Source organism: Rattus norvegicus, chromosome 4 (assembly GCF_036323735.1).
Source record: "Rattus norvegicus strain BN/NHsdMcwi chromosome 4, GRCr8, whole genome shotgun sequence".
NCBI lineage: Eukaryota > Metazoa > Chordata > Mammalia > Rodentia > Muridae > Rattus > Rattus norvegicus.
The window spans coordinates 159,592,357-159,610,659 of NC_086022.1; the positions used below are offsets into that span (position 1 = coordinate 159,592,357).

At 47.2% G+C, this 18,303-nt stretch overlaps 1 protein-coding gene, 1 long non-coding RNA gene and 1 other non-coding gene across 15 annotated transcripts in view; 2 read left to right on the forward strand and 1 right to left on the reverse strand.

Annotated features, from left to right (window-relative positions):
* The window catches only part of Chd4 (chromodomain helicase DNA binding protein 4), a 33,245-nt gene that overhangs the window by 7,734 nt on the left and 7,208 nt on the right, over window positions 1-18,303 (forward strand). For 8 of the 13 annotated variants that reach the window (XM_006237397.5, XM_006237399.5, XM_063285429.1 and 5 more), the window contains exons 11-35: window positions 1,422-1,625; window positions 1,728-1,933; window positions 2,432-2,563; window positions 2,638-2,734; window positions 3,761-3,952; window positions 4,580-4,780; window positions 4,961-5,098; window positions 5,352-5,473; window positions 5,625-5,798; window positions 6,108-6,249; window positions 6,335-6,466; window positions 6,575-6,692; window positions 9,623-9,747; window positions 9,999-10,236; window positions 10,385-10,560; window positions 15,395-15,575; window positions 15,660-15,746; window positions 15,843-15,931; window positions 16,048-16,181; window positions 16,444-16,588; window positions 16,686-16,851; window positions 17,106-17,203; window positions 17,295-17,472; window positions 17,712-17,783; window positions 18,053-18,190. In XM_006237397.5, the coding sequence (XP_006237459.1) occupies window positions 1,422-1,625; window positions 1,728-1,933; window positions 2,432-2,563; window positions 2,638-2,734; window positions 3,761-3,952; window positions 4,580-4,780; window positions 4,961-5,098; window positions 5,352-5,473; window positions 5,625-5,798; window positions 6,108-6,249; window positions 6,335-6,466; window positions 6,575-6,692; window positions 9,623-9,747; window positions 9,999-10,236; window positions 10,385-10,560; window positions 15,395-15,575; window positions 15,660-15,746; window positions 15,843-15,931; window positions 16,048-16,181; window positions 16,444-16,588; window positions 16,686-16,851; window positions 17,106-17,203; window positions 17,295-17,472; window positions 17,712-17,783; window positions 18,053-18,190 (3,685 nt within the window). Of the gene's footprint in view, window positions 1-1,421; window positions 1,626-1,727; window positions 1,934-2,431; window positions 2,564-2,637; window positions 2,735-3,760; window positions 3,953-4,579; window positions 4,781-4,960; window positions 5,099-5,351; window positions 5,474-5,624; window positions 5,799-6,107; window positions 6,250-6,334; window positions 6,467-6,574; window positions 6,693-9,622; window positions 9,748-9,998; window positions 10,237-10,384; window positions 10,561-15,394; window positions 15,747-15,842; window positions 15,932-16,047; window positions 16,182-16,443; window positions 16,589-16,685; window positions 16,852-17,105; window positions 17,204-17,294; window positions 17,473-17,711; window positions 17,784-18,052; window positions 18,191-18,303 lie in introns of all 13 variants that reach the window. The other 5 variants (XM_006237398.5, XM_063285425.1, XM_063285428.1 and 2 more) reach the window with 2 other exon arrangements.
* Window positions 19-15,399, reverse strand: LOC120102389 (uncharacterized). Its single transcript, XR_005503891.2, has 2 exons — window positions 13,293-15,399; window positions 19-10,601 (listed from the first exon to the last, which is right to left on the reverse strand). It is a non-coding gene; the product is annotated as an uncharacterized LOC120102389 (long non-coding RNA).
* On the forward strand, window positions 16,895-17,030 carry Scarna11 (small Cajal body-specific RNA 11). The gene has a single exon (XR_005504329.1). It is a non-coding gene; the product is annotated as a small Cajal body-specific RNA 11 (non-coding RNA).

Genomic DNA, 18,303 nt, shown 5'->3' on the forward strand with positions numbered 1-18,303 from the left:
CCCATTAGGCCTGTGCTCTTCTTTTTTTTTTTTTTTTTTCCTTTTTCTTTTTTTCGGAGCTGGGGACCGAACCCAGGGCCTTGCACTTCCTAGGCAAGCGCTCTACCACTGAGCTAAATCCCCAACCCCGGCCTGTGCTCTTCTTTAGTTGTCTTGTGTTACTTTTATGTTCTCTGTACATATGTGGTTTTGCTTTATGATCTCCATTTTTATCAGCTTTCCTGTAAAGGAAAGCAGCTCCTTTATTCTTTATATCTGAAAAATTGTATTAAGACACCATGTTTTCTTCATTCTTTTGTTGATGTACACCTAGGTTGGTCCTGTAACTTAGCTCTTACACACAAATGCTGCAACAAACTCATTTGCAGCCCAGGCTGGCCTTGAACTCACTGTTGTACCTCATGTTCCCAAGAATGAGGAGCAAAGCTGAGGTTACCATGCCCAGCTTCACTTGAGCCTGGGTGTCTCACCTTAGCTCTCGGTAGCCATGGCTGCCCCAGAGCCAGCTTACTGCATTCAGCTTGCTCAAGAGAGGGAAGGGTTCAAGTCTCTCTCTCTGTGAATTGTGTGTGCCTAGCTATTCTGGTTTATTGTATAGCTTGCTTCTTGACTCTTTCTAGCTCTGTGACAATATCCAAAGAGGAGAGAAAGTTCTAGTGGTTTTTGCCTAGGGATGATTGTGAGGGTAGATTTTATTTGAGGTGAAGTATTTTATTTATTTTGTTTTCTGGAACTCACTTTGTAGTTTTTCCATCAGAGGCAGGGCAAGCAGTTCTTGGTGAGTGTAAGGTCAGTCTGGTCTATATATTGAATTCCAGGCCAGCCAGGGCTATTAGAGTGAGACTTACCTGAAAAGAAAAAAAGTTCATTCGCGAGTATTGTATGTGTACATGTGTGTTCAGGGCTCCAGGCCTTGGTGTTGGGCCAGACAGCAGCAGTGTTGTACTCCGATACCCACCGTATCACCCTGGACAGATTCTCACTACACCTGGAGCTTAGCTGGCTGGCAGCCAGCAGCAAGCTCTAGTGATCCTTTAGTCTCCCTTCCCATGGCAGTAGGCCGTGTGTGTGTGTGTGTGTGTGTGTGTGTGTGTGTGTGTGTGTGTGTGTGTGTATGTGTGTGTGTGTGTGTGTGTGTGTGTGTGTGTGTGTGTGTGTGTGTGTGTGTGTGTGTATGCGCGCGCGCGCGCATTGGATCCCCTGGAACAATAATTCTTAGCTACAGTGGATGCCAGGTATCTAGTCTGGTTCCTTTGGGAGACCAGCCCTCTCTTCAGATGCTGGCCATTTGACCTCCTGCTGTCGTGTTTGCAGCAAGTGCTCTAACCACCTACCCATAGACACTGATATTTATTGTTCCTGGAGAGTTTTATGCATAGCCCTGTGGTTTGAGTTGAGATTAAGTGGTTTCTATTTAACAGTGTCCAGCTCTTAAGGGCAAAGTGCAGAAGATCCTAATTTGGAAGTGGGGCCAGCCACCATCTCCTACACCAGTGCCTCGGCCTCCAGATGCTGATCCTAATACTCCATCTCCCAAACCCTTGGAGGGGCGGCCAGAGAGGCAGTTCTTTGTGAAATGGCAAGGCATGTCTTACTGGCACTGCTCCTGGGTGTCAGAATTGCAGGTAAGCCTGGGACAAGTTGCATGTATGAGGTGACAGTGCAGAGGTAAGAGCAGGAGGCCGGATGCAGCTCCAGGGTGGCCGCCTTTCTCTTTCTGCTCCCAGTTGGAGCTGCACTGTCAGGTGATGTTCAGAAACTACCAGCGGAAGAATGATATGGATGAGCCGCCTTCTGGGGACTTCGGTGGAGATGAGGAGAAGAGCCGAAAGCGAAAGAACAAGGACCCTAAGTTTGCAGAGATGGAGGAGCGCTTCTATCGCTATGGAATAAAACCGGAGTGGATGATGATCCACCGGATCCTCAACCACAGGTATCCCATGGCTCCCTGGAGGCCATTGACCTACCAGACAGTGTTTCTAAAGGGGCTAAGAGGGGCTGGAGAGATGGCTCAGCGGTTAAGAGCACCCGACTGCTCTTCCAGAGGTCATGAGTTCAATTCCCAGCAACCACATGGTGGCTCACAACCATCTGTAAAGAGATCTGATGCCCTCTTCTGGTGTATCTGAAGACAGCTACAGTGTACTTATATATAATAAATAAATAAATCTTTAAAAAAAAAAATAAAGGGGCTAAGAGAATGGACCTTGCTGTTGACTTACATTCAAGAAACATTCCTCTGAGTACGGCCCACAGGGAGAGTACAGAGTAGAGAGAGTATTGGGTCAAAGATAGGCATCCTTGAGACTGAGTCTATGTGGAGCCTGGCGCATTTGGAATGGTTTTGTTGGTTTTTAAGAGCAAGGCTGACTAGAGAGGTGAGAGAAGTTGCTTTCTGGTTCTGAGGAGTTTTTCTTTATTGACATCATAGTGTGGACAAGAAGGGCCACGTTCACTATTTAATAAAGTGGCGAGACTTACCCTACGATCAGGCGTCTTGGGAGAGTGAGGATGTGGAGATACAGGACTACGACCTGTTCAAGCAGAGCTACTGGAACCACAGGTAGGTGACTGTGAAGAGGGGAACTGCTCTCCTTCAGAAGGACCGAGAGGCAGCTCTGCCGTTTTCTCTCCTAGGGAGTTAATGAGGGGTGAGGAAGGGCGACCTGGCAAGAAGCTTAAGAAGGTGAAATTACGGAAACTGGAAAGGCCTCCGGAGACCCCAACTGTTGATGTGAGTTTGGGTGGAAGAGGAATGGTGTATTTGTTGTGTGGGCAGTACGCTGCAGTGTCATGGTGAAGCTCCAGGACCTGTAGATGACTCTAGCTGAGACGATCTAGATTGTCCTCTCAGAAAGCATCAGGAAAAACCCACAGATGGGATATTTTATGTTAGGACAGTGTTCACTAGGAGGTGGTCTTATATACAAGGGGCTTGTGTATGTGTGCGTGTGCGTGCGTACAAACGTATGCATGTATGTATTTGAGAAAGGCAAGGTCTCATATAGCTCAGGCTGACTTTTAACTTCTGATTTCCTGTCTCCGCCTCCTAAGTGCTTTGATTGCTTACGTGCGCCAGCCTCTACCTGGCTGGTCTTAACGATGACAGCAGTTAGTGTCCTGGCACACCGGAGCCTTTCTTTGCCTTGCATGTTTTGAATAGTGGTCTGTGTCAGGTCTCCCTGAGGCCTAGATAAGCTGCCTTGTCCTCTGAAGGATGCTAAGGCACATGCTGCAGTGACAGTGAGGATCCCATCACTCCCTTTTCCCAAGTGTATTGAGGCTCACACATGTCCACAGTTCTTTCTGCTTACTGTCCCTGTGCCCCCTCTTTCCTCCCTCCTTCCTTTAGCCACCCCATTCTTCCTTCCCTGCAGATCTCTTTCCCACATTCATGCCTTTTTGGTCTGGGACCCACTGGATTTAACTGGGACTCTCTGTGACCATTGGTTTGGATCTGATCTGTCCATTATGGCCTGGTGGATTCTGTGGCAACTCCAAGGCAACTAAATTCTTTATTGTTACATTTTGAGACGGTATATCCTGATCCAAAGACTAGTCTTGAACTCAATCCTTCTATCTCAGCCTAAGTACTAGGGTTAAAAGGGGGTCTTACCATGCCTTATTTCCCTAAGGGCTATTTTGTTTTGTTTCTCTTAGCTCTCAGGAAAAAAAAAAGATCCACTAGGACTCGTGTAGGAGGAAGCAGTCTTCCAGGAAGGGGGTTCTTTACCAGCTTTTGACCTCTCTTCTCCTTCAGCCCACAGTGAAGTATGAGCGACAGCCGGAGTACCTGGATGCCACAGGTGGAACCCTGCACCCCTACCAAATGGAAGGCTTAAACTGGCTACGCTTCTCCTGGGCTCAGGGTACCGATACCATCCTGGCTGATGAAATGGGCCTTGGGAAAACTGTGCAGACAGCAGTCTTCCTCTATTCCCTGTACAAGGAGGTAAAGAGGCTGGGAGACGCTAGTGTCTGGAGTGGGTATTTTGTGACTATATTTTCTTGTGTTTTAAGGAGTGGGAGGAAGGGAGAAAGAAATACTGCAGAGGGATAGGAAGAGACAGCTCTGTAGTACAAATCCTTTTTTCTTTTCTTTTTCTAATTACTTTGTGTGGGTATGTTGTCCATAAGTATGGCTGTGCACCACCTATGTGCAGTACCTGGGGAGGCCAGAAGAGGGGTCACCTCTTTAAACTGTAATTACAGACTATAAGCCATCATGTGGGTGCTGGGATCTGGACGTGGGACCTATGCAAAGCAGCTAGTGCTTTTAAACAGTGAGCCACTTTCTAGATCCTACAGTGGAGATTTTGCAGGATCAGAGCCCTGGTAGGCTGAGTGCCTGGAGGTAAAAGGCCTTAGTGGTAGGAAATTCTTGTGTAGGTGGAGGAGTTTGGTTTTGTCAAGGTGGGCAACTGCCTTTTGGGAAGAGGGGTGAATGGTGTTTGTAACAGATGAAGGGGCGTCAGAGGCACAGGTGTCCAGTGTCAGCTTCACTGTGGGTCAGGGAGGAGGGGGAGTCTGGGGTTCAGGGAGGGGGCTCTTAGCCCTGACTCTGCCTGTTTCCTTCCAGGGTCACTCCAAAGGCCCCTTCTTAGTGAGCGCGCCTCTGTCCACCATCATCAACTGGGAGCGAGAGTTTGAGATGTGGGCTCCTGATATGTATGTGGTGACCTATGTGGGTGACAAGGACAGCCGTGCCATCATCCGGGAAAATGAGTTCTCCTTTGAAGATAATGCCATTCGTGGTGGCAAGAAAGCCTCCCGAATGAAGGTATTTCAGTGGGAGGGAAGAGGAAACTTGACAGGGAGTCACTGCTGTGGGCTGCTTTGCTGCCTTACCAGGTCTCTGAGTGAGGCAGAAAGAGAACTTGGGGAGCAGGGAAAGCTTGCTTGTCCCAGTTGTGCTGAGGAGTGGACCAGTAGTGAGTAACCGGCTTATCGTTATGTGCAGAAAGAAGCATCTGTGAAATTCCATGTTCTGCTGACATCCTATGAGTTGATCACCATTGATATGGCCATCTTGGGTTCTATTGACTGGGCCTGCCTCATTGTGGATGAAGCCCACCGGCTGAAGAACAACCAGTCTAAGGTGAGGAGTGGGAGGTGAGAGCCTCTAGTCCTAGTCCCTTGGGAGAGTCATCTTTTTGAAAGAAGCCTAAGTAGAGAAGAGGGGAAAGTGGTCTTTATTTTCTTCTTGACCGTTGGTAGCCCCTTCTTTGGCCAGGCATTTAAGGATGCCAGCCATGGGATGAGAGGCTTTAATTCACTGGACAGTGAAACAGCTTGGGATTTTTCTGGTGCTCTGGTGCCTTCGTTTCTTGAATTTCATTTCTCTTCACCAGTTCTTCCGAGTTTTGAACGGTTACTCACTCCAACACAAGCTGTTGCTAACTGGAACTCCATTACAAAACAATCTAGAGGAATTGTTCCATCTGCTCAACTTTCTCACCCCCGAGAGGTTCCAGTAAGTGTGGCTGTCTGTCTGTCTGTCTGTCTGTCTGTCTGTCTGTCTGTCTGTTCCTAGCTATATGTTTGTTCTTCTTGTTGCTCACTTCCCGTGTTACTTTCCTTTCTTCCTTTTTTCTTTTTCTCTAACAACTCTTTTCCCCCTGAAGCAATTTAGAAGGCTTCTTGGAAGAGTTTGCTGACATCGCCAAAGAGGACCAGATTAAGAAACTACACGACATGCTGGGGCCTCACATGTTGCGGCGGCTCAAAGCTGATGTCTTCAAGAACATGCCCTCCAAGACAGAACTGATTGTGCGTGTGGAGCTGAGCCCTATGCAAAAGTGAGTGTGGAGGGATGGAGCAAATTGAGCTTCGTGACAGACACCCGCCATCCCGCCAGCAGTTTCTTCCACAGAGCTTCATGTCTGCCGATAGGAGCAAGCAGGGCCCGAGGAAAGCTCACACCTGGGAGCGGGAGCTTGTAGTTGCTCGTTCCACCTTCCTGTGTCTAACACAAGGATGGTGTGGCAGTTGCCTGTTAGCTCAGCCCCACAGTGAGGAGTGTTGGAAAGATGATCGCAGGCTGTTGGGTTGCATCATTAGTCATTCAGAGACTCTTCGTCCGACCGGTCCTTGTCCTGTTCATGTAGGAAGTACTACAAGTACATTCTCACTCGGAATTTTGAGGCACTTAATGCTCGAGGCGGTGGCAACCAGGTTTCTCTGCTGAATGTGGTGATGGATCTTAAGAAGTGCTGCAACCACCCGTACCTCTTCCCTGTGGCAGCAATGGTAGGTGTGCTTCCTTGGCTCCTGTGCCTTGCCACGTCTCCTTGTGGGTCTCCTTCCATGTTTCTTCCTTTATTTCTGTCACCAGGAGGCCCCTAAGATGCCCAATGGTATGTACGACGGCAGTGCCCTGATCAGAGCATCTGGGAAATTGTTGCTGCTACAGAAGATGCTTAAGAACCTGAAAGAGGGAGGCCATCGTGTGCTCATCTTCTCCCAGGTACGTGGGCCCATCCTGAACTTTACAGACAGCAGTGGGACAGCCCTAGTGACTGAGGAAAGGGATTATCATCTGACAGCTCTGTAATTAAGTGGTTCCTTTTTCCAGATGACCAAGATGTTGGACTTGCTAGAGGATTTTTTAGAACACGAAGGTTATAAATATGAACGTATTGATGGTGGAATCACTGGGAACATGCGTCAGGAGGCCATTGATCGCTTCAATGGTAAGAGAAGAGTGTCTTATCTCCAGGCAGTCAGTTCGTTAACATTAATAAGCTGGGCATGGTGTGTACATAACCTTTAATCCCAGCACTCAGGAGGCAGAGGCATGCAGATCTGAGTTCAAGGCCAGCCTGGTCACCTACAGAGAGAGTTCAGGACAGCCTCAGCTGCTTCTGTCTCAAAACAAAAATGTCATTATTTCGTGTGTGTGTGCCTAGGTACTACTGTAATTATCTCATGTGTGTGCCTAGGTACTATAGTTACAGAGGGCTGTGAGCTACCGTGTGGCTGTTGGGAATTGAACCCAGTTTTATATCCATCCTCTCTGGCCTGGAACTCTCTGTAGACCAGCCTGGACTCAGACACATAGAGATGGACCTTCCTTTAGACGGAGTTATTTGCCCCTGCCCAGCTCTGATCATTTTCCTCTATTTTTTTAAAAGTGTGCATACATGCATGCGAGCTTGCATCTGCATACATGTGCACCATGGCACAGATGTGCGAGTCACAGGAAAACACAGAGTTGGTTCTCTGTGAATCCTGAGGCCTGAGCAGAGATTACCTAGACACCTTTACCTGCCGAACAGCCTCATCAGCCCCACTGGTTTTGTTTTTAAGACTTGATTTTGTTTTGTGTCTGGATGTTTTGCCTGCACGTGAGTGTGCGCCATATGTGTGTGGTGCCTGTAGGGGCCAGAAGAGAGCATTGGGTCCATTGTAGCTGGAGGTCCAGCTGGTGGTGAGTCACCCTGTGGGTGCTAGGAATGAACCCCAGCCTCTGGAAGAGCAGCCAGTGCTCCTAACTGCCGAGCTATGTCCAGCACCTCCATCCCTCCAGAAGCCCAGCTCTTGTTCTTTTGGGTCTTGGTTGACTGACAGGGAGGAGGAAAGCTTTTGAACAAGTAATGGAATAGCTTTAAGAGGTTTTTCTTAACTTCTACCCTTTGGAGTCTTTGGTCTTTTTGCTTAAGCGGGGATGGGGTGGGGGAAGTTCTTTTGGTTCTTTTTTTTTTTTTTTCCGGAGCTGGGGACCGAACCCAGGGCCTTGCGCTTCCTAGGTAAGCGCTCTACCACTGAGCTAAATCCCCAGCCCGGGGTGGGGGAAGTTCTTTAACCCTGGTTATACCCTATGGCTGAAAGGAAGAACAGATTAGTTTTGGTTATAAGTTTTTTTTTACATATGTTTATGTGCCTACTTGTCTCTGTGTATACCATGTTTATACAGGTGCCCGAAGTGGCCCGAAACTTAGAGGCTGCTCTTAGCACCTGTCAGACAGAGGCACTAGGAACCGAACTTAGAATCCTCTGCCAGAGTGCGAGTGCTCTTTATCTGTCTCTACCCCCAGGGGCTCAACTACACCTTTCCCCAACCTTTCATTTTAGTTAGTTATTTTTGTTGGTTTTTTTCTGAGATAAGTTCTTTGTAGTAGTTATCCTTGTTGTTTAAAATGTGTTTGGACTTAAAAGTTTAAAACAATCCAGCGTTAACCTGCCTCTGTCAGTGCCCTTCCCAGGCCCCGGTGGCTCAGGCCTGTGTTCTCAGGCCCTGAGTGGTACAGTAGGAGGGTCGAGATTGCGGTGAGGCTGGGAAGAGCACTGGCTCAATTCCAGAGGACTCAATTTCCCAGCACCTACATGACCGCTCACAACCATTTATAACTCCAGGTCCAGGGAATCCGACATCCTTTAATGGCCTCCCAGTCAGTGCACATACACTGTGAGCAGACATACTGCAGGCGAACACACACATAAAATAAAGTAAGGATCTAAGGAGTAACTCACGGACGCATGAGACCTGTCTGGGGAAAAAGGCAGGGGCAGTGAGGGCCAGCAGGGAAAGTCACATGTCACCCAGCTCGTTTATCAGATCCCTCTCCTACGTGTGAAAGTTCTTGCCAGAAGCCCTCTGACAACACGTATGTACGCATGCACGTATGTGCAATACACAGAATAAGCAAAAAGGCCAGTGAGGTGATTGAGTATGGAAGGTGCATCCTGGCTTACTTACTTCCCTGCGTTTCTACGTCCTGGAGTCACAGTGGCAGGAGAAGACTGGCTCTGTCCTCTGACTTCGTGTGTGTGCTGGCAGGCCTACTCTCACGTACTGACGCATGAATCAGGGAGCTGTCTGGGGATGAGTGCTCACCAACATTGCGTGAGGTCTTGGATTCAGTCCCCAGCACCGCTAAGAGTGGTGACACAGCTGTGACCTCAGCAATGGGGAAGGACGGACAGGAAGTTCAGATTACCCTGGCTATCTAGACCAATCTGGTCTAGATGAGACCATGTCTCAAAAACAAAACAAACAACAAAAACTCAGTAAAGTAAGTTATGTAACTGTGGTACAGCTTCTAACAGTAGAAAATGAATAACATTGGATCCCATTGTCACCTGAACTGTAGACCCTAACTGAATGTTGCTAGTTTTCCCTTAATGTCCTTTTCAGTTGAGGATCCAATCCCAGGTCCCACCAATAGGTCCAAGTAGATTCCACTCTTTATACTTACAGTTGGACAAAACGCTCCTGACATTTCACCCCTAGTGAAATGTCATTCCTGGCATTGGTACTTCAGACTTAGTCAGTTATTTCAAGCAGTGTCTCTTTCTTGAAAGATGCTTGCCAGGAATGCCACAGTGGGATATTGCACGTGATGTCTGCATTTGTCCTTTCTGCTGATTATTGGTTACTTGGTCCTAGGCACGGTGTCTGCTAAAATTATCTACTGTAAAGTTTCTTTTTCTCACTGAAATTCATACATATTTTGAGGGCAATACTTGACTATGCTAATACCCTTTTCATAAACTTCGATGTTGATTGAAGTATCCTCAGGTACCAGGTTGATAATTGGTGTTTTCCTGAAGCGTCTCACCTTCTCTCTCTACTTATGTATTGGAATTCGGGAGAGAACTCATGGTGTTTTCTGTCTCTTAGCACCGGGTGCTCAACAGTTCTGCTTCTTGCTTTCCACTCGAGCTGGGGGCCTTGGGATCAATCTGGCCACTGCGGATACAGTTATTATATATGACTCTGACTGGAATCCCCATAATGACATCCAGGTGAGTAGAGTATTAGCTTTGGGAGGTCCGGGCAGTCCATACCCTCCAGCAGAAGGTCTGTCATGTGAAATGTAGCTATGAAACAACAGTAGTCCTATTCTAGGTGATGTGATAGGAAGTTGGCGTCTGGAAAGAGAGCTGTGAAAGGAGATTTTATGTGAAGATTGGCTTTAGCTTCTGTCTAGTGTTGTCTTGATGTCAGTGACAGTCAGGAGAACTTACGATTGTTGGTTTTGCTTAATCAACTTCAGGCCTTTAGCAGAGCCCACCGTATTGGGCAGAATAAGAAGGTGATGATCTACCGGTTTGTGACTCGCGCATCCGTGGAGGAGCGCATCACGCAGGTGGCAAAGAAGAAGATGATGTTGACACATTTAGTGGTGCGGCCTGGCCTGGGCTCCAAGACTGGCTCAATGTCCAAACAGGAGCTTGATGACATCCTCAAATTTGGCACCGAGGAACTATTCAAGGACGAAGCCACGGATGGAGGTGAGCTAATCAGGAGCTTACATTTGGGGTGGAGCTGGGTTTCTCAGACAGTAAGGAAGGACTTTTGATAGCAAGTCCTGAGGGAACTTCTTTTCCTACTGCTGCTGCTGAACTGACTTGAAAGTTGTGGGCTCCTGGTTCTTCATAGGAGGAGACAACAAGGAGGGAGAAGACAGCAGTGTCATCCATTATGACGATAAGGCCATTGAACGACTGCTGGATCGAAATCAGGATGAGACTGAAGACACAGAATTGCAGGGCATGAATGAATATTTGAGTTCATTCAAAGTGGCTCAGTATGTGGTACGGGAAGAAGAAATGGGGGTGAGTAAGAGTCCAAGGCAATGCTGTTCTTGGTGACTCGTCTGGAAATTGGAATTAAGATCAAGATGATAATTTGAAACAACAGGAAAACTTTTTTTTTTTTTGCCTTGGAAAGAAAGTTACATGTTTAATTTACATTCTCAGTTTTGCCCTGACTTGTCAGGTGCCACACGGCTAGATTCACATCATATATTCTCCCAGAGTCTTGGTTTTTTTTTCTTTTTTTCAGAGCTGGGGACTGAACCCAGGGCCTTGTACTTGCTAAGCAAGTACTCTACCACTGAGCTAAATCCCCAACCCCCAGAGTCTTATTTTTATTAATCTTATTCTCCATAAAAAAAATTTTAATGCTACTTCAGAAAAAAGTAGATGAAATACATGAAATAACTAGATGTTTTTTTTCAAAGATGAGAATTCATTCCTGTTTCCTTTTATATATCCTCTTGGTTTTTTTCAGTAAGAAGCAAAAACTACCAAAAGAGAATGTGTGGGATTTGGTATATATTTCTTCTCTCGAGCAATTTAAAAGCCTTACTTCTGTGCTGGGCCTTTAAGTCACTTGACTCAGGCCTAGGCTGGTGCTTTCTCGTCCTCCCAGCTGAAGGACACTTTGCTTTCCTCAGAGAACATGGTTGGTTTATGCTTCTGTTTTGAACAAAGTCTTGCTATTTAGCATAGGTCTTAAACTTTCCATCCTCTGGCCTTGATCTTACTTTGTAGCTGAGCATAACCTGACTCCATCAGTCAAGTGCTGTGATGACAGCATGTGCCACGAGGCCAGGCTTACATGGAGTTGAACCCAAAGCTGCATGCTTGCTGGCTAGCGTCTGTCCAGCTGTGTCACATTCCTACCCCTGTGTTCTAGCAGATTATGAGTAGCATGAGTGTGTGTTCTTTTAATGATTTGCATGAGGCTTAATCAATTCTGCTTGATAACCTTTTGAAGGATCATAAATCAAACACTATTTTTTTTTTCTTTTTCTTTTTTCTTTTTCGGAGCTGGGGACTGAACCCAGGAGAGCGCTCTACCACTGAGCTAAATCCCCAACCCCATCAAACACTATTTAATAGGGATATTTCTTCCTCCTCTTTATTTTGTTCTTTTGTTTTGTTGAGCCAGGGTCGTCCTGTGTAGCTCAGCCCAGTCTTGAACTCATGGTCTTCCTACCTTAGCCTCCCAAGTGTAAGATTGCACACTTGAACCGCAGTTGTTCTTTCTCTGTGTTTGAGATGGTCCTATATATCCCAGGCTGGTCTGGAACTCACTGTGTAGTCAAGGATGACCTGAGCTTCTGACCCTCCTGCCTGTGCCTCCTGAGTGCCCGATAACAGGCACATGCCTGGAGGTGTGCAATTGCCGTGTCCAACTCTCGTGTGCTGGGGAGTGAACCTGGGCTCTGTGCACACCAGAAGGCACTACCCACTATGCTTTCAACAGCTTTCATGGAACGTAGTTTCTAGTCACAGTTTATATGTGACTAGATGGGAAATTTTTATATAATTTGGTAGTAAACTCAACCAAAAACTTGTTTGGTCTTTCTTACAGTAGCAGAGAGAATTAACTGCCTGGCATGGCCCATGCTTGGCGAAGTGAGTGCTAGTGACCATGCAAGTATAGGTGTGGTCCTGATGACTGTCTGTGTCCAGTGTCATTCTTCCGATCATTTCTATTTTAGTTTTACTTTACTTTAGAAACAGTGACCTACTATATCACTCTGGCTTAGATCTCATAAAGATCTGCTGCCTCTACCTCCAAGTGCTGGGCTTAAAGACATCCAGCGCCACACCTGGATTAGACTTTTCATCAGAAGGTGGGGTTGCTGGGGATGGGCCTAGGGCCAAGTAGATAATCTCCTACTGAGTTATATTCTGACATGCTAAAAGAATTGTGTTTTTTTAAAATGCTTTTATAATCAACTTTTTTTAAAAAAAATTATCATGTATATATATTATGCTTAGTACTGTGTACCTTAAATTTTTTGGTTTATTATTTAGCCTAAGCCAGGCTTGAATTCAGGCAGCCAAGGATGACCTTGAACTCCTGACACTTATGCCTCTGCCTCCCAAGTGCTGGGTTACAGGCATGTGCCATCACACCTGCTTGTACATGGCGCTGGGAATTGAATCCAAGAATTGGTGCACACTGGGCAAGCACTTTACAAACCAAGCCATGTCCCCAGCCCCCTATAAGTTGTTGCTCCAGGCTGGCCTTTAACTTCTGATCCTCTTGCCTCTCTAGTAGTTAAAAGCTAAAGCCTCTACCATTAGGCCCAAAGTTTTATTGGCCAGGTCACACTATGTTAGCCCTTTCTGGCCTGGGATTTATTGTGGAATTCCAGGCTTGCTTTAGGCTCAGTTTTTCTCAGCTTCTTGGGTGCTGAGATTATAGGCGTGTAGTAATCAGTCTAACAAAAGAGAAAAGCTGAGTCCATCATTGTGGCACATGACATTAATCCTAGCATTCAAGAGGCAGAGGCAAACAGATCTCTTGAGTTCAAGGCCATTCTGGTCTACATAGGGAGTTTTAGACCACCCAGAACTTAGTGAGACCTTATCTCAAAAAGTTAGATTGGGGAGGATAAGAAAGCTTATTTTCTGTTACCATTTCAGAGGCTCCAGGGGATGGCTAGCAGGTCCTAATGCTAATGGGCATTAGGCCTAGCATAACTGGGCAAACATACTGAGGAAAGTGCTCACAGGGCAAAAGGGAGAAGAGCAGACCACTGTCTTACCTGCTGCTTTGAGTGCACGCTTCATTGATGTGACTCCTTCCCAGCAGGTCTGCACCACAGAGGCTCCACTGCTTTCCAGCCGCACCAGACTTCCAAGTCATATCGAAGCATAGTTCAAAACTCAAAAAGAGAAAAGGATACCTTCTACTCTGTCCTGCCTGGTTCTTTTCTAGAGACAATTGGTGTGTGTGTGTGTGTGTGTGTGTGTGTGTGTGTGTGTGTGTGTGTGTGTGTGTGCCTGGTTCTTTTCTAGAGACAATTGGGGTGTGTGTGTGTGTGTGTGTGTGTGTGTGTGTGTGTGTGTGTGACGAGTGCGAGGTGTTAGTCACCCAGGGTGACCTTGAACTTAATGGTGATCTTTCAGCTTCATCCTTCTAAATGCTTAAGATTACAGGTGTGAACCACCATTTATATGTCTGTCTGTCTGTCTGTATTTGTCTGTTTGTCTGCTAGGGAGTTATAATAAGTGGTTTGGGAAGTACAGGCAGGTTAAATAACACCTTACCTGAAATGCTTGCAAACAATTGTTTCAGAAATGGGGGATTTGGGAATTTAGCTATATTTACAAACTTAGTAGTTGAGTATCCATACATCAAAGATCAGTAGTCTGGACTCCTTTATATTGACATCCTGTTAAGACACTTTTGTGTTTACAGTGGGGTGAAGGGTGAGGGACGGTTCAGCAGTTAAGAGCACTGGTTCCAGAGTTCTTTTCCTTCTACACCCACATGGCGGCTTACAAACTTCTGTAGCTCCAGTCCCAGGGAGTCTGATGCCATCCTCTGGTCTCCTCCGGACCAGGAGTGATTGTGGTGCCCAGACTTAATGTAACAAAGCAAACATTAAATTAAAAAACTAAAAATTGTAAAGGCAGTTAATATTTTTAGACTCTTCAGATTGATATTTTTAGATTTTCTTTTCTTTAATTAGGGATCATAAGCCCATTCTGTAGTTGGGTTGTGTAACCATTTAGGTTGTTTGTTGAAAGTTTCTTTTTCCATTTACTTGGGTGTGGGTGTGGAGGAGAAGAGACTGCAGAGAATTGCTTTGCTCCATGTATATCCAGGCTCACAGGGTATGAGCTTTGTACTGAGTGCCTTTGCTCTCTGAACCCGCCATTGCTCTGACATTTAGATGGTTTTTATTCAGGCTGTGAACAGTGGTTTTACTCTGTCTTGATGGACTTGGATTTATGTTTTCTTTGAGACACGTATGGTCTCGTGTATTCTGAGATGGCCTTGTATTCACTGTGTAGATGAAGTTGATCTTGAAGCTCTAATTCTTCTGGCTTTGTCCCCAGGGCAGTGTTGTAGGCACATGCTGCTGTGCATGGTCTGTGCACTGCTGAGGGTCAGGCCCAGGGCCTTATGTATACTAAGGAAGCATCTGCCAGTTCCAACTCTGCCCAGCCCAGGATTTGTATTCCGTTAATATATCCGAATTGTCAGTAGGGAAGGAAACTGTAACTTGGATAAGATTTGGAAAGCCAAGCTGGGCTGTAGTGGGACTTGGCTCTTAACAAATCCCAGCCAACCTGGGCCAAAGAGCAAGTTCCAGGATGACCAGGACTTCAGAGAGAAGAAGCCCTGTTTCTCAAAACCAAACAAACCAAAAAGAGCCATTGAGATACTAGAATACACTTTTCGGTGTATGTGTATCTGTGTGTAACTTTGGTTTAGTTTTTGTTTTTCAAACAGTTGCTGATTTCCTCTGAGGTTAATTAAGACCAGAATGCTTTCTGTCCTAAAGATCTCTTGCAGTGTCTCAGAAGCTCCTCAGCCTTGCTTGCTTAAGGCGATAACCTTCTTTTCAGTCTTTCTGGATGCGGCCAGGAGGAGGGCATGGAAGCCGCACGGCGGCTTTTCATTCTGTCTCGTCTTAACATTTCCTTTAATCAGGCCAATTGCTAATCTCCACGGAACCTTTGAGGAACCATGCCTTGTCTGTTAAATTTCTTCCAAGTTTTTAGGTCCAAGCAGGCACATCAAGTGTTTACAAGTTGAGCCATGCGAAGGAGCTAGCAGAGGGGAACTGTGAGGGCCAGGGGTAGCTAGTGCTGCTGACTTCAGCACCCCTGAGTCCTGGCCCTCCCTCTGTCCCAGGAGGAAGAGGAGGTAGAACGGGAAATCATAAAACAGGAAGAAAGTGTGGATCCTGACTACTGGGAGAAATTGCTGCGGCACCATTATGAGCAGCAGCAAGAAGATCTAGCCCGAAATCTGGGCAAAGGAAAAAGAATCCGTAAACAGGTCAACTACAATGATGGCTCACAGGAGGACCGAGGTGTGTGTGGCCGGCCCCGCCCCCCACCCACGGGCCGTTCCACTAGAGCAGTGGGCCCCGCTCATCTGCCCTCTCTCCCTCCAGATTGGCAGGACGACCAGTCCGACAACCAGTCCGATTACTCAGTGGCCTCAGAGGAAGGTGATGAAGACTTTGACGAACGATCAGAAGGTGAGAGCAGAGCCATCTTGACAGTTGTGTAGCTGTTGCATTGTTTGCTGTCCTGTCAGTGGCCCAGTGTTGCTCACTCTATCTTTCTCTTTACAGCTCCCCGCAGGCCCAGTCGCAAGGGCCTGCGGAATGATAAAGATAAGCCATTACCTCCTCTGCTGGCCCGAGTTGGTGGGAATATTGAAGTAAGTGCAGTGTGATGCTATAGTGGGAGGGAGAGAGGAGGCCTGAGATCGCCAGACAGTTGTCTTTGGTGAGGAGAGGCTTCTTGCTTCCTCTTACAGTGATTCTTTCTCCTTAGGTACTTGGTTTTAACGCTCGTCAGCGAAAAGCATTTCTTAATGCAATTATGCGCTATGGCATGCCGCCTCAGGACGCCTTTACCACTCAGTGGCTTGTGAGAGATCTTCGAGGCAAGTCAGAGAAAGAATTTAAGTAAGTCCAAGGCTGGGCATGCTAGTTGGAGCCAGGGCTTAAACTGTGTGTTGTCTGAAACTTAGCCCATGTTGTACAAGGAAAGAGAAAGGGGTGTTGCCAGCTGCAGTTGGCAGGTGAAGCTGTTGGTTCCTAAAAAGACCTTAGGCCATAGTGTGGATCTTGAGATGAACATTCCAGGACATCGTAGGCCTTACTTTGAGGTGCAGCCATGTTAAAGGCCAAAAGCAGTGTCTAATGGGGTTTCTGTTCTCTCCTTCAGGGCTTATGTGTCACTCTTCATGCGACATTTGTGTGAGCCTGGGGCAGATGGGGCTGAGACTTTTGCTGATGGTGTCCCACGAGAAGGCCTGTCTCGCCAACATGTTCTTACTAGAATTGGTGTCATGTCTCTGATTCGAAAGAAGGTGAGCCCCAAGCCTATTTTCATTGTTAAAGTTGAGAAATTGCGGGTCAAGCAACCATAGCCCCAAATGAGTCTTGAACTTGCCATTCTTGCTGTAGGTTCAGGAGTTTGAACATGTCAATGGGCGCTGGAGCATGCCTGAACTGGCTGAAGTGGAGGAAAACAAAAAAATGTCTCAGCCAGGTTCACCCTCGCCAAAGACTCCTACACCTTCCACACCAGGGGACACACAGCCCAATACCCCTGCACCTGTGCCACCTGCTGGTAAGGCTGATGTCAGGTCACGTCTGTCCTTTTTTAAACAATCTTGTCCTGTGCCTTTTTCTGCTACCCTGTGCCCAGTCTTAACAGGGTAGTCTGGCAGGACACATAGCAATTTACCTCTCAGTTTAGGAGGGCTGTCCTAAGAATAGGGCTGGCTCTTAAAGGCACGAGAGGACAATCTAGGTGGAGACAAACGGCCTGACGTGACCTCTGACCTAGGGCCTTCCTGATTGGTTGTCTTTATTGGTCTGCAGAGGATGGGATAAAAATAGAGGAAAATAGCCTTAAAGAAGAAGAGAGCACAGAAGGAGAAAAGGAAGTTAAACCTACAGCCCCTGAGGTGACTGTGGAGGTAAGAGGGTAACTAGATGCCATCGTGCTCACGGCAGATGTCTCAGATTCAGGCCCATTTACTTCACCCTCTGTTTTCTGTTCCTTTGTAGTGTGCACAGCCCCCTGCCCCTGCCCCTGCCCCTGCCTCTGGCCCCGGCCCCACCCCTGGCCCTGCCCCTGCCCCTGAGGATGACAAGGCTCCTGCTGAGCCTCCTGAGGGAGAGGAGAAAGTGGAAAAGGCAGAGGTGAAGGAGAGAGCAGAGGAGCCCATGGAGACGGAGTCCAAAGGTAAGCAGGAGCAGCTGCAGGCCACTTTACTAGGCTTTACTTCCAGACTTTACCAGGCCTTGAACCATCAGGAGGGAGGGTGCAGCCAGGAGGGACCCTTACTTCTAAATTCCCCTCAGCCTCTGACATCTTTGGAACTCTTATTCCCAGCTGTGTAGGTGTGTGACACCATAGCAGTGGTGAGGGGCCAGAGTGTAGCTCTCTGTCATTAGGGTGATCTCAGTGCCTTCTTCCTCCAGGTACTACTGAGGTGGAGAAAGCGGAGGAGAAGTCTGCGGTAGACCTGACCCCGATCGTGGTGGAAGACAAAGGTAGGTGTGTAGGGAGGCTGGTTGCTTGGGCTGAAACCAGAAGCAGGCACATAACCCACATCTACCTCAGTCTACTGCTACAGACATGTTACTCCGAGACGAGGGACTGTTTCCAAGCTTAGCTGTCAGGAGCTGCTGCTGACACCTTGTCCTGGTCTGGGAGACTGAGTGTGGATGTGGGGGTAGACAGAGCGGGCAGTGCTATGGGCAAGGGTCACAGTGCTGGGTTTCAGATGGGAGCTGATGTTTTCCTTTGGTGTATCCTATAGAAGAGAAGAAGGAGGAAGAAGAGAAAAAGGAGGTGCTGCTTCAGAACGGAGAAACTCCCAAGGATCTTAGTGATGAGAAGCAGAAGAAAAACCTCAAACAGCGTTTCATGTTCAACATTGCAGATGGCGGTTTTACCGGTACGGAATAAAGGTCCTGAGGGGAAGTTGGGCTTCATGCCAGAAATCAGGGCATCATGGGAACTTGGTCTGGAGAGCTTGTCCTTGTTCTGTGTTAGGGAGCTGGATTTGGA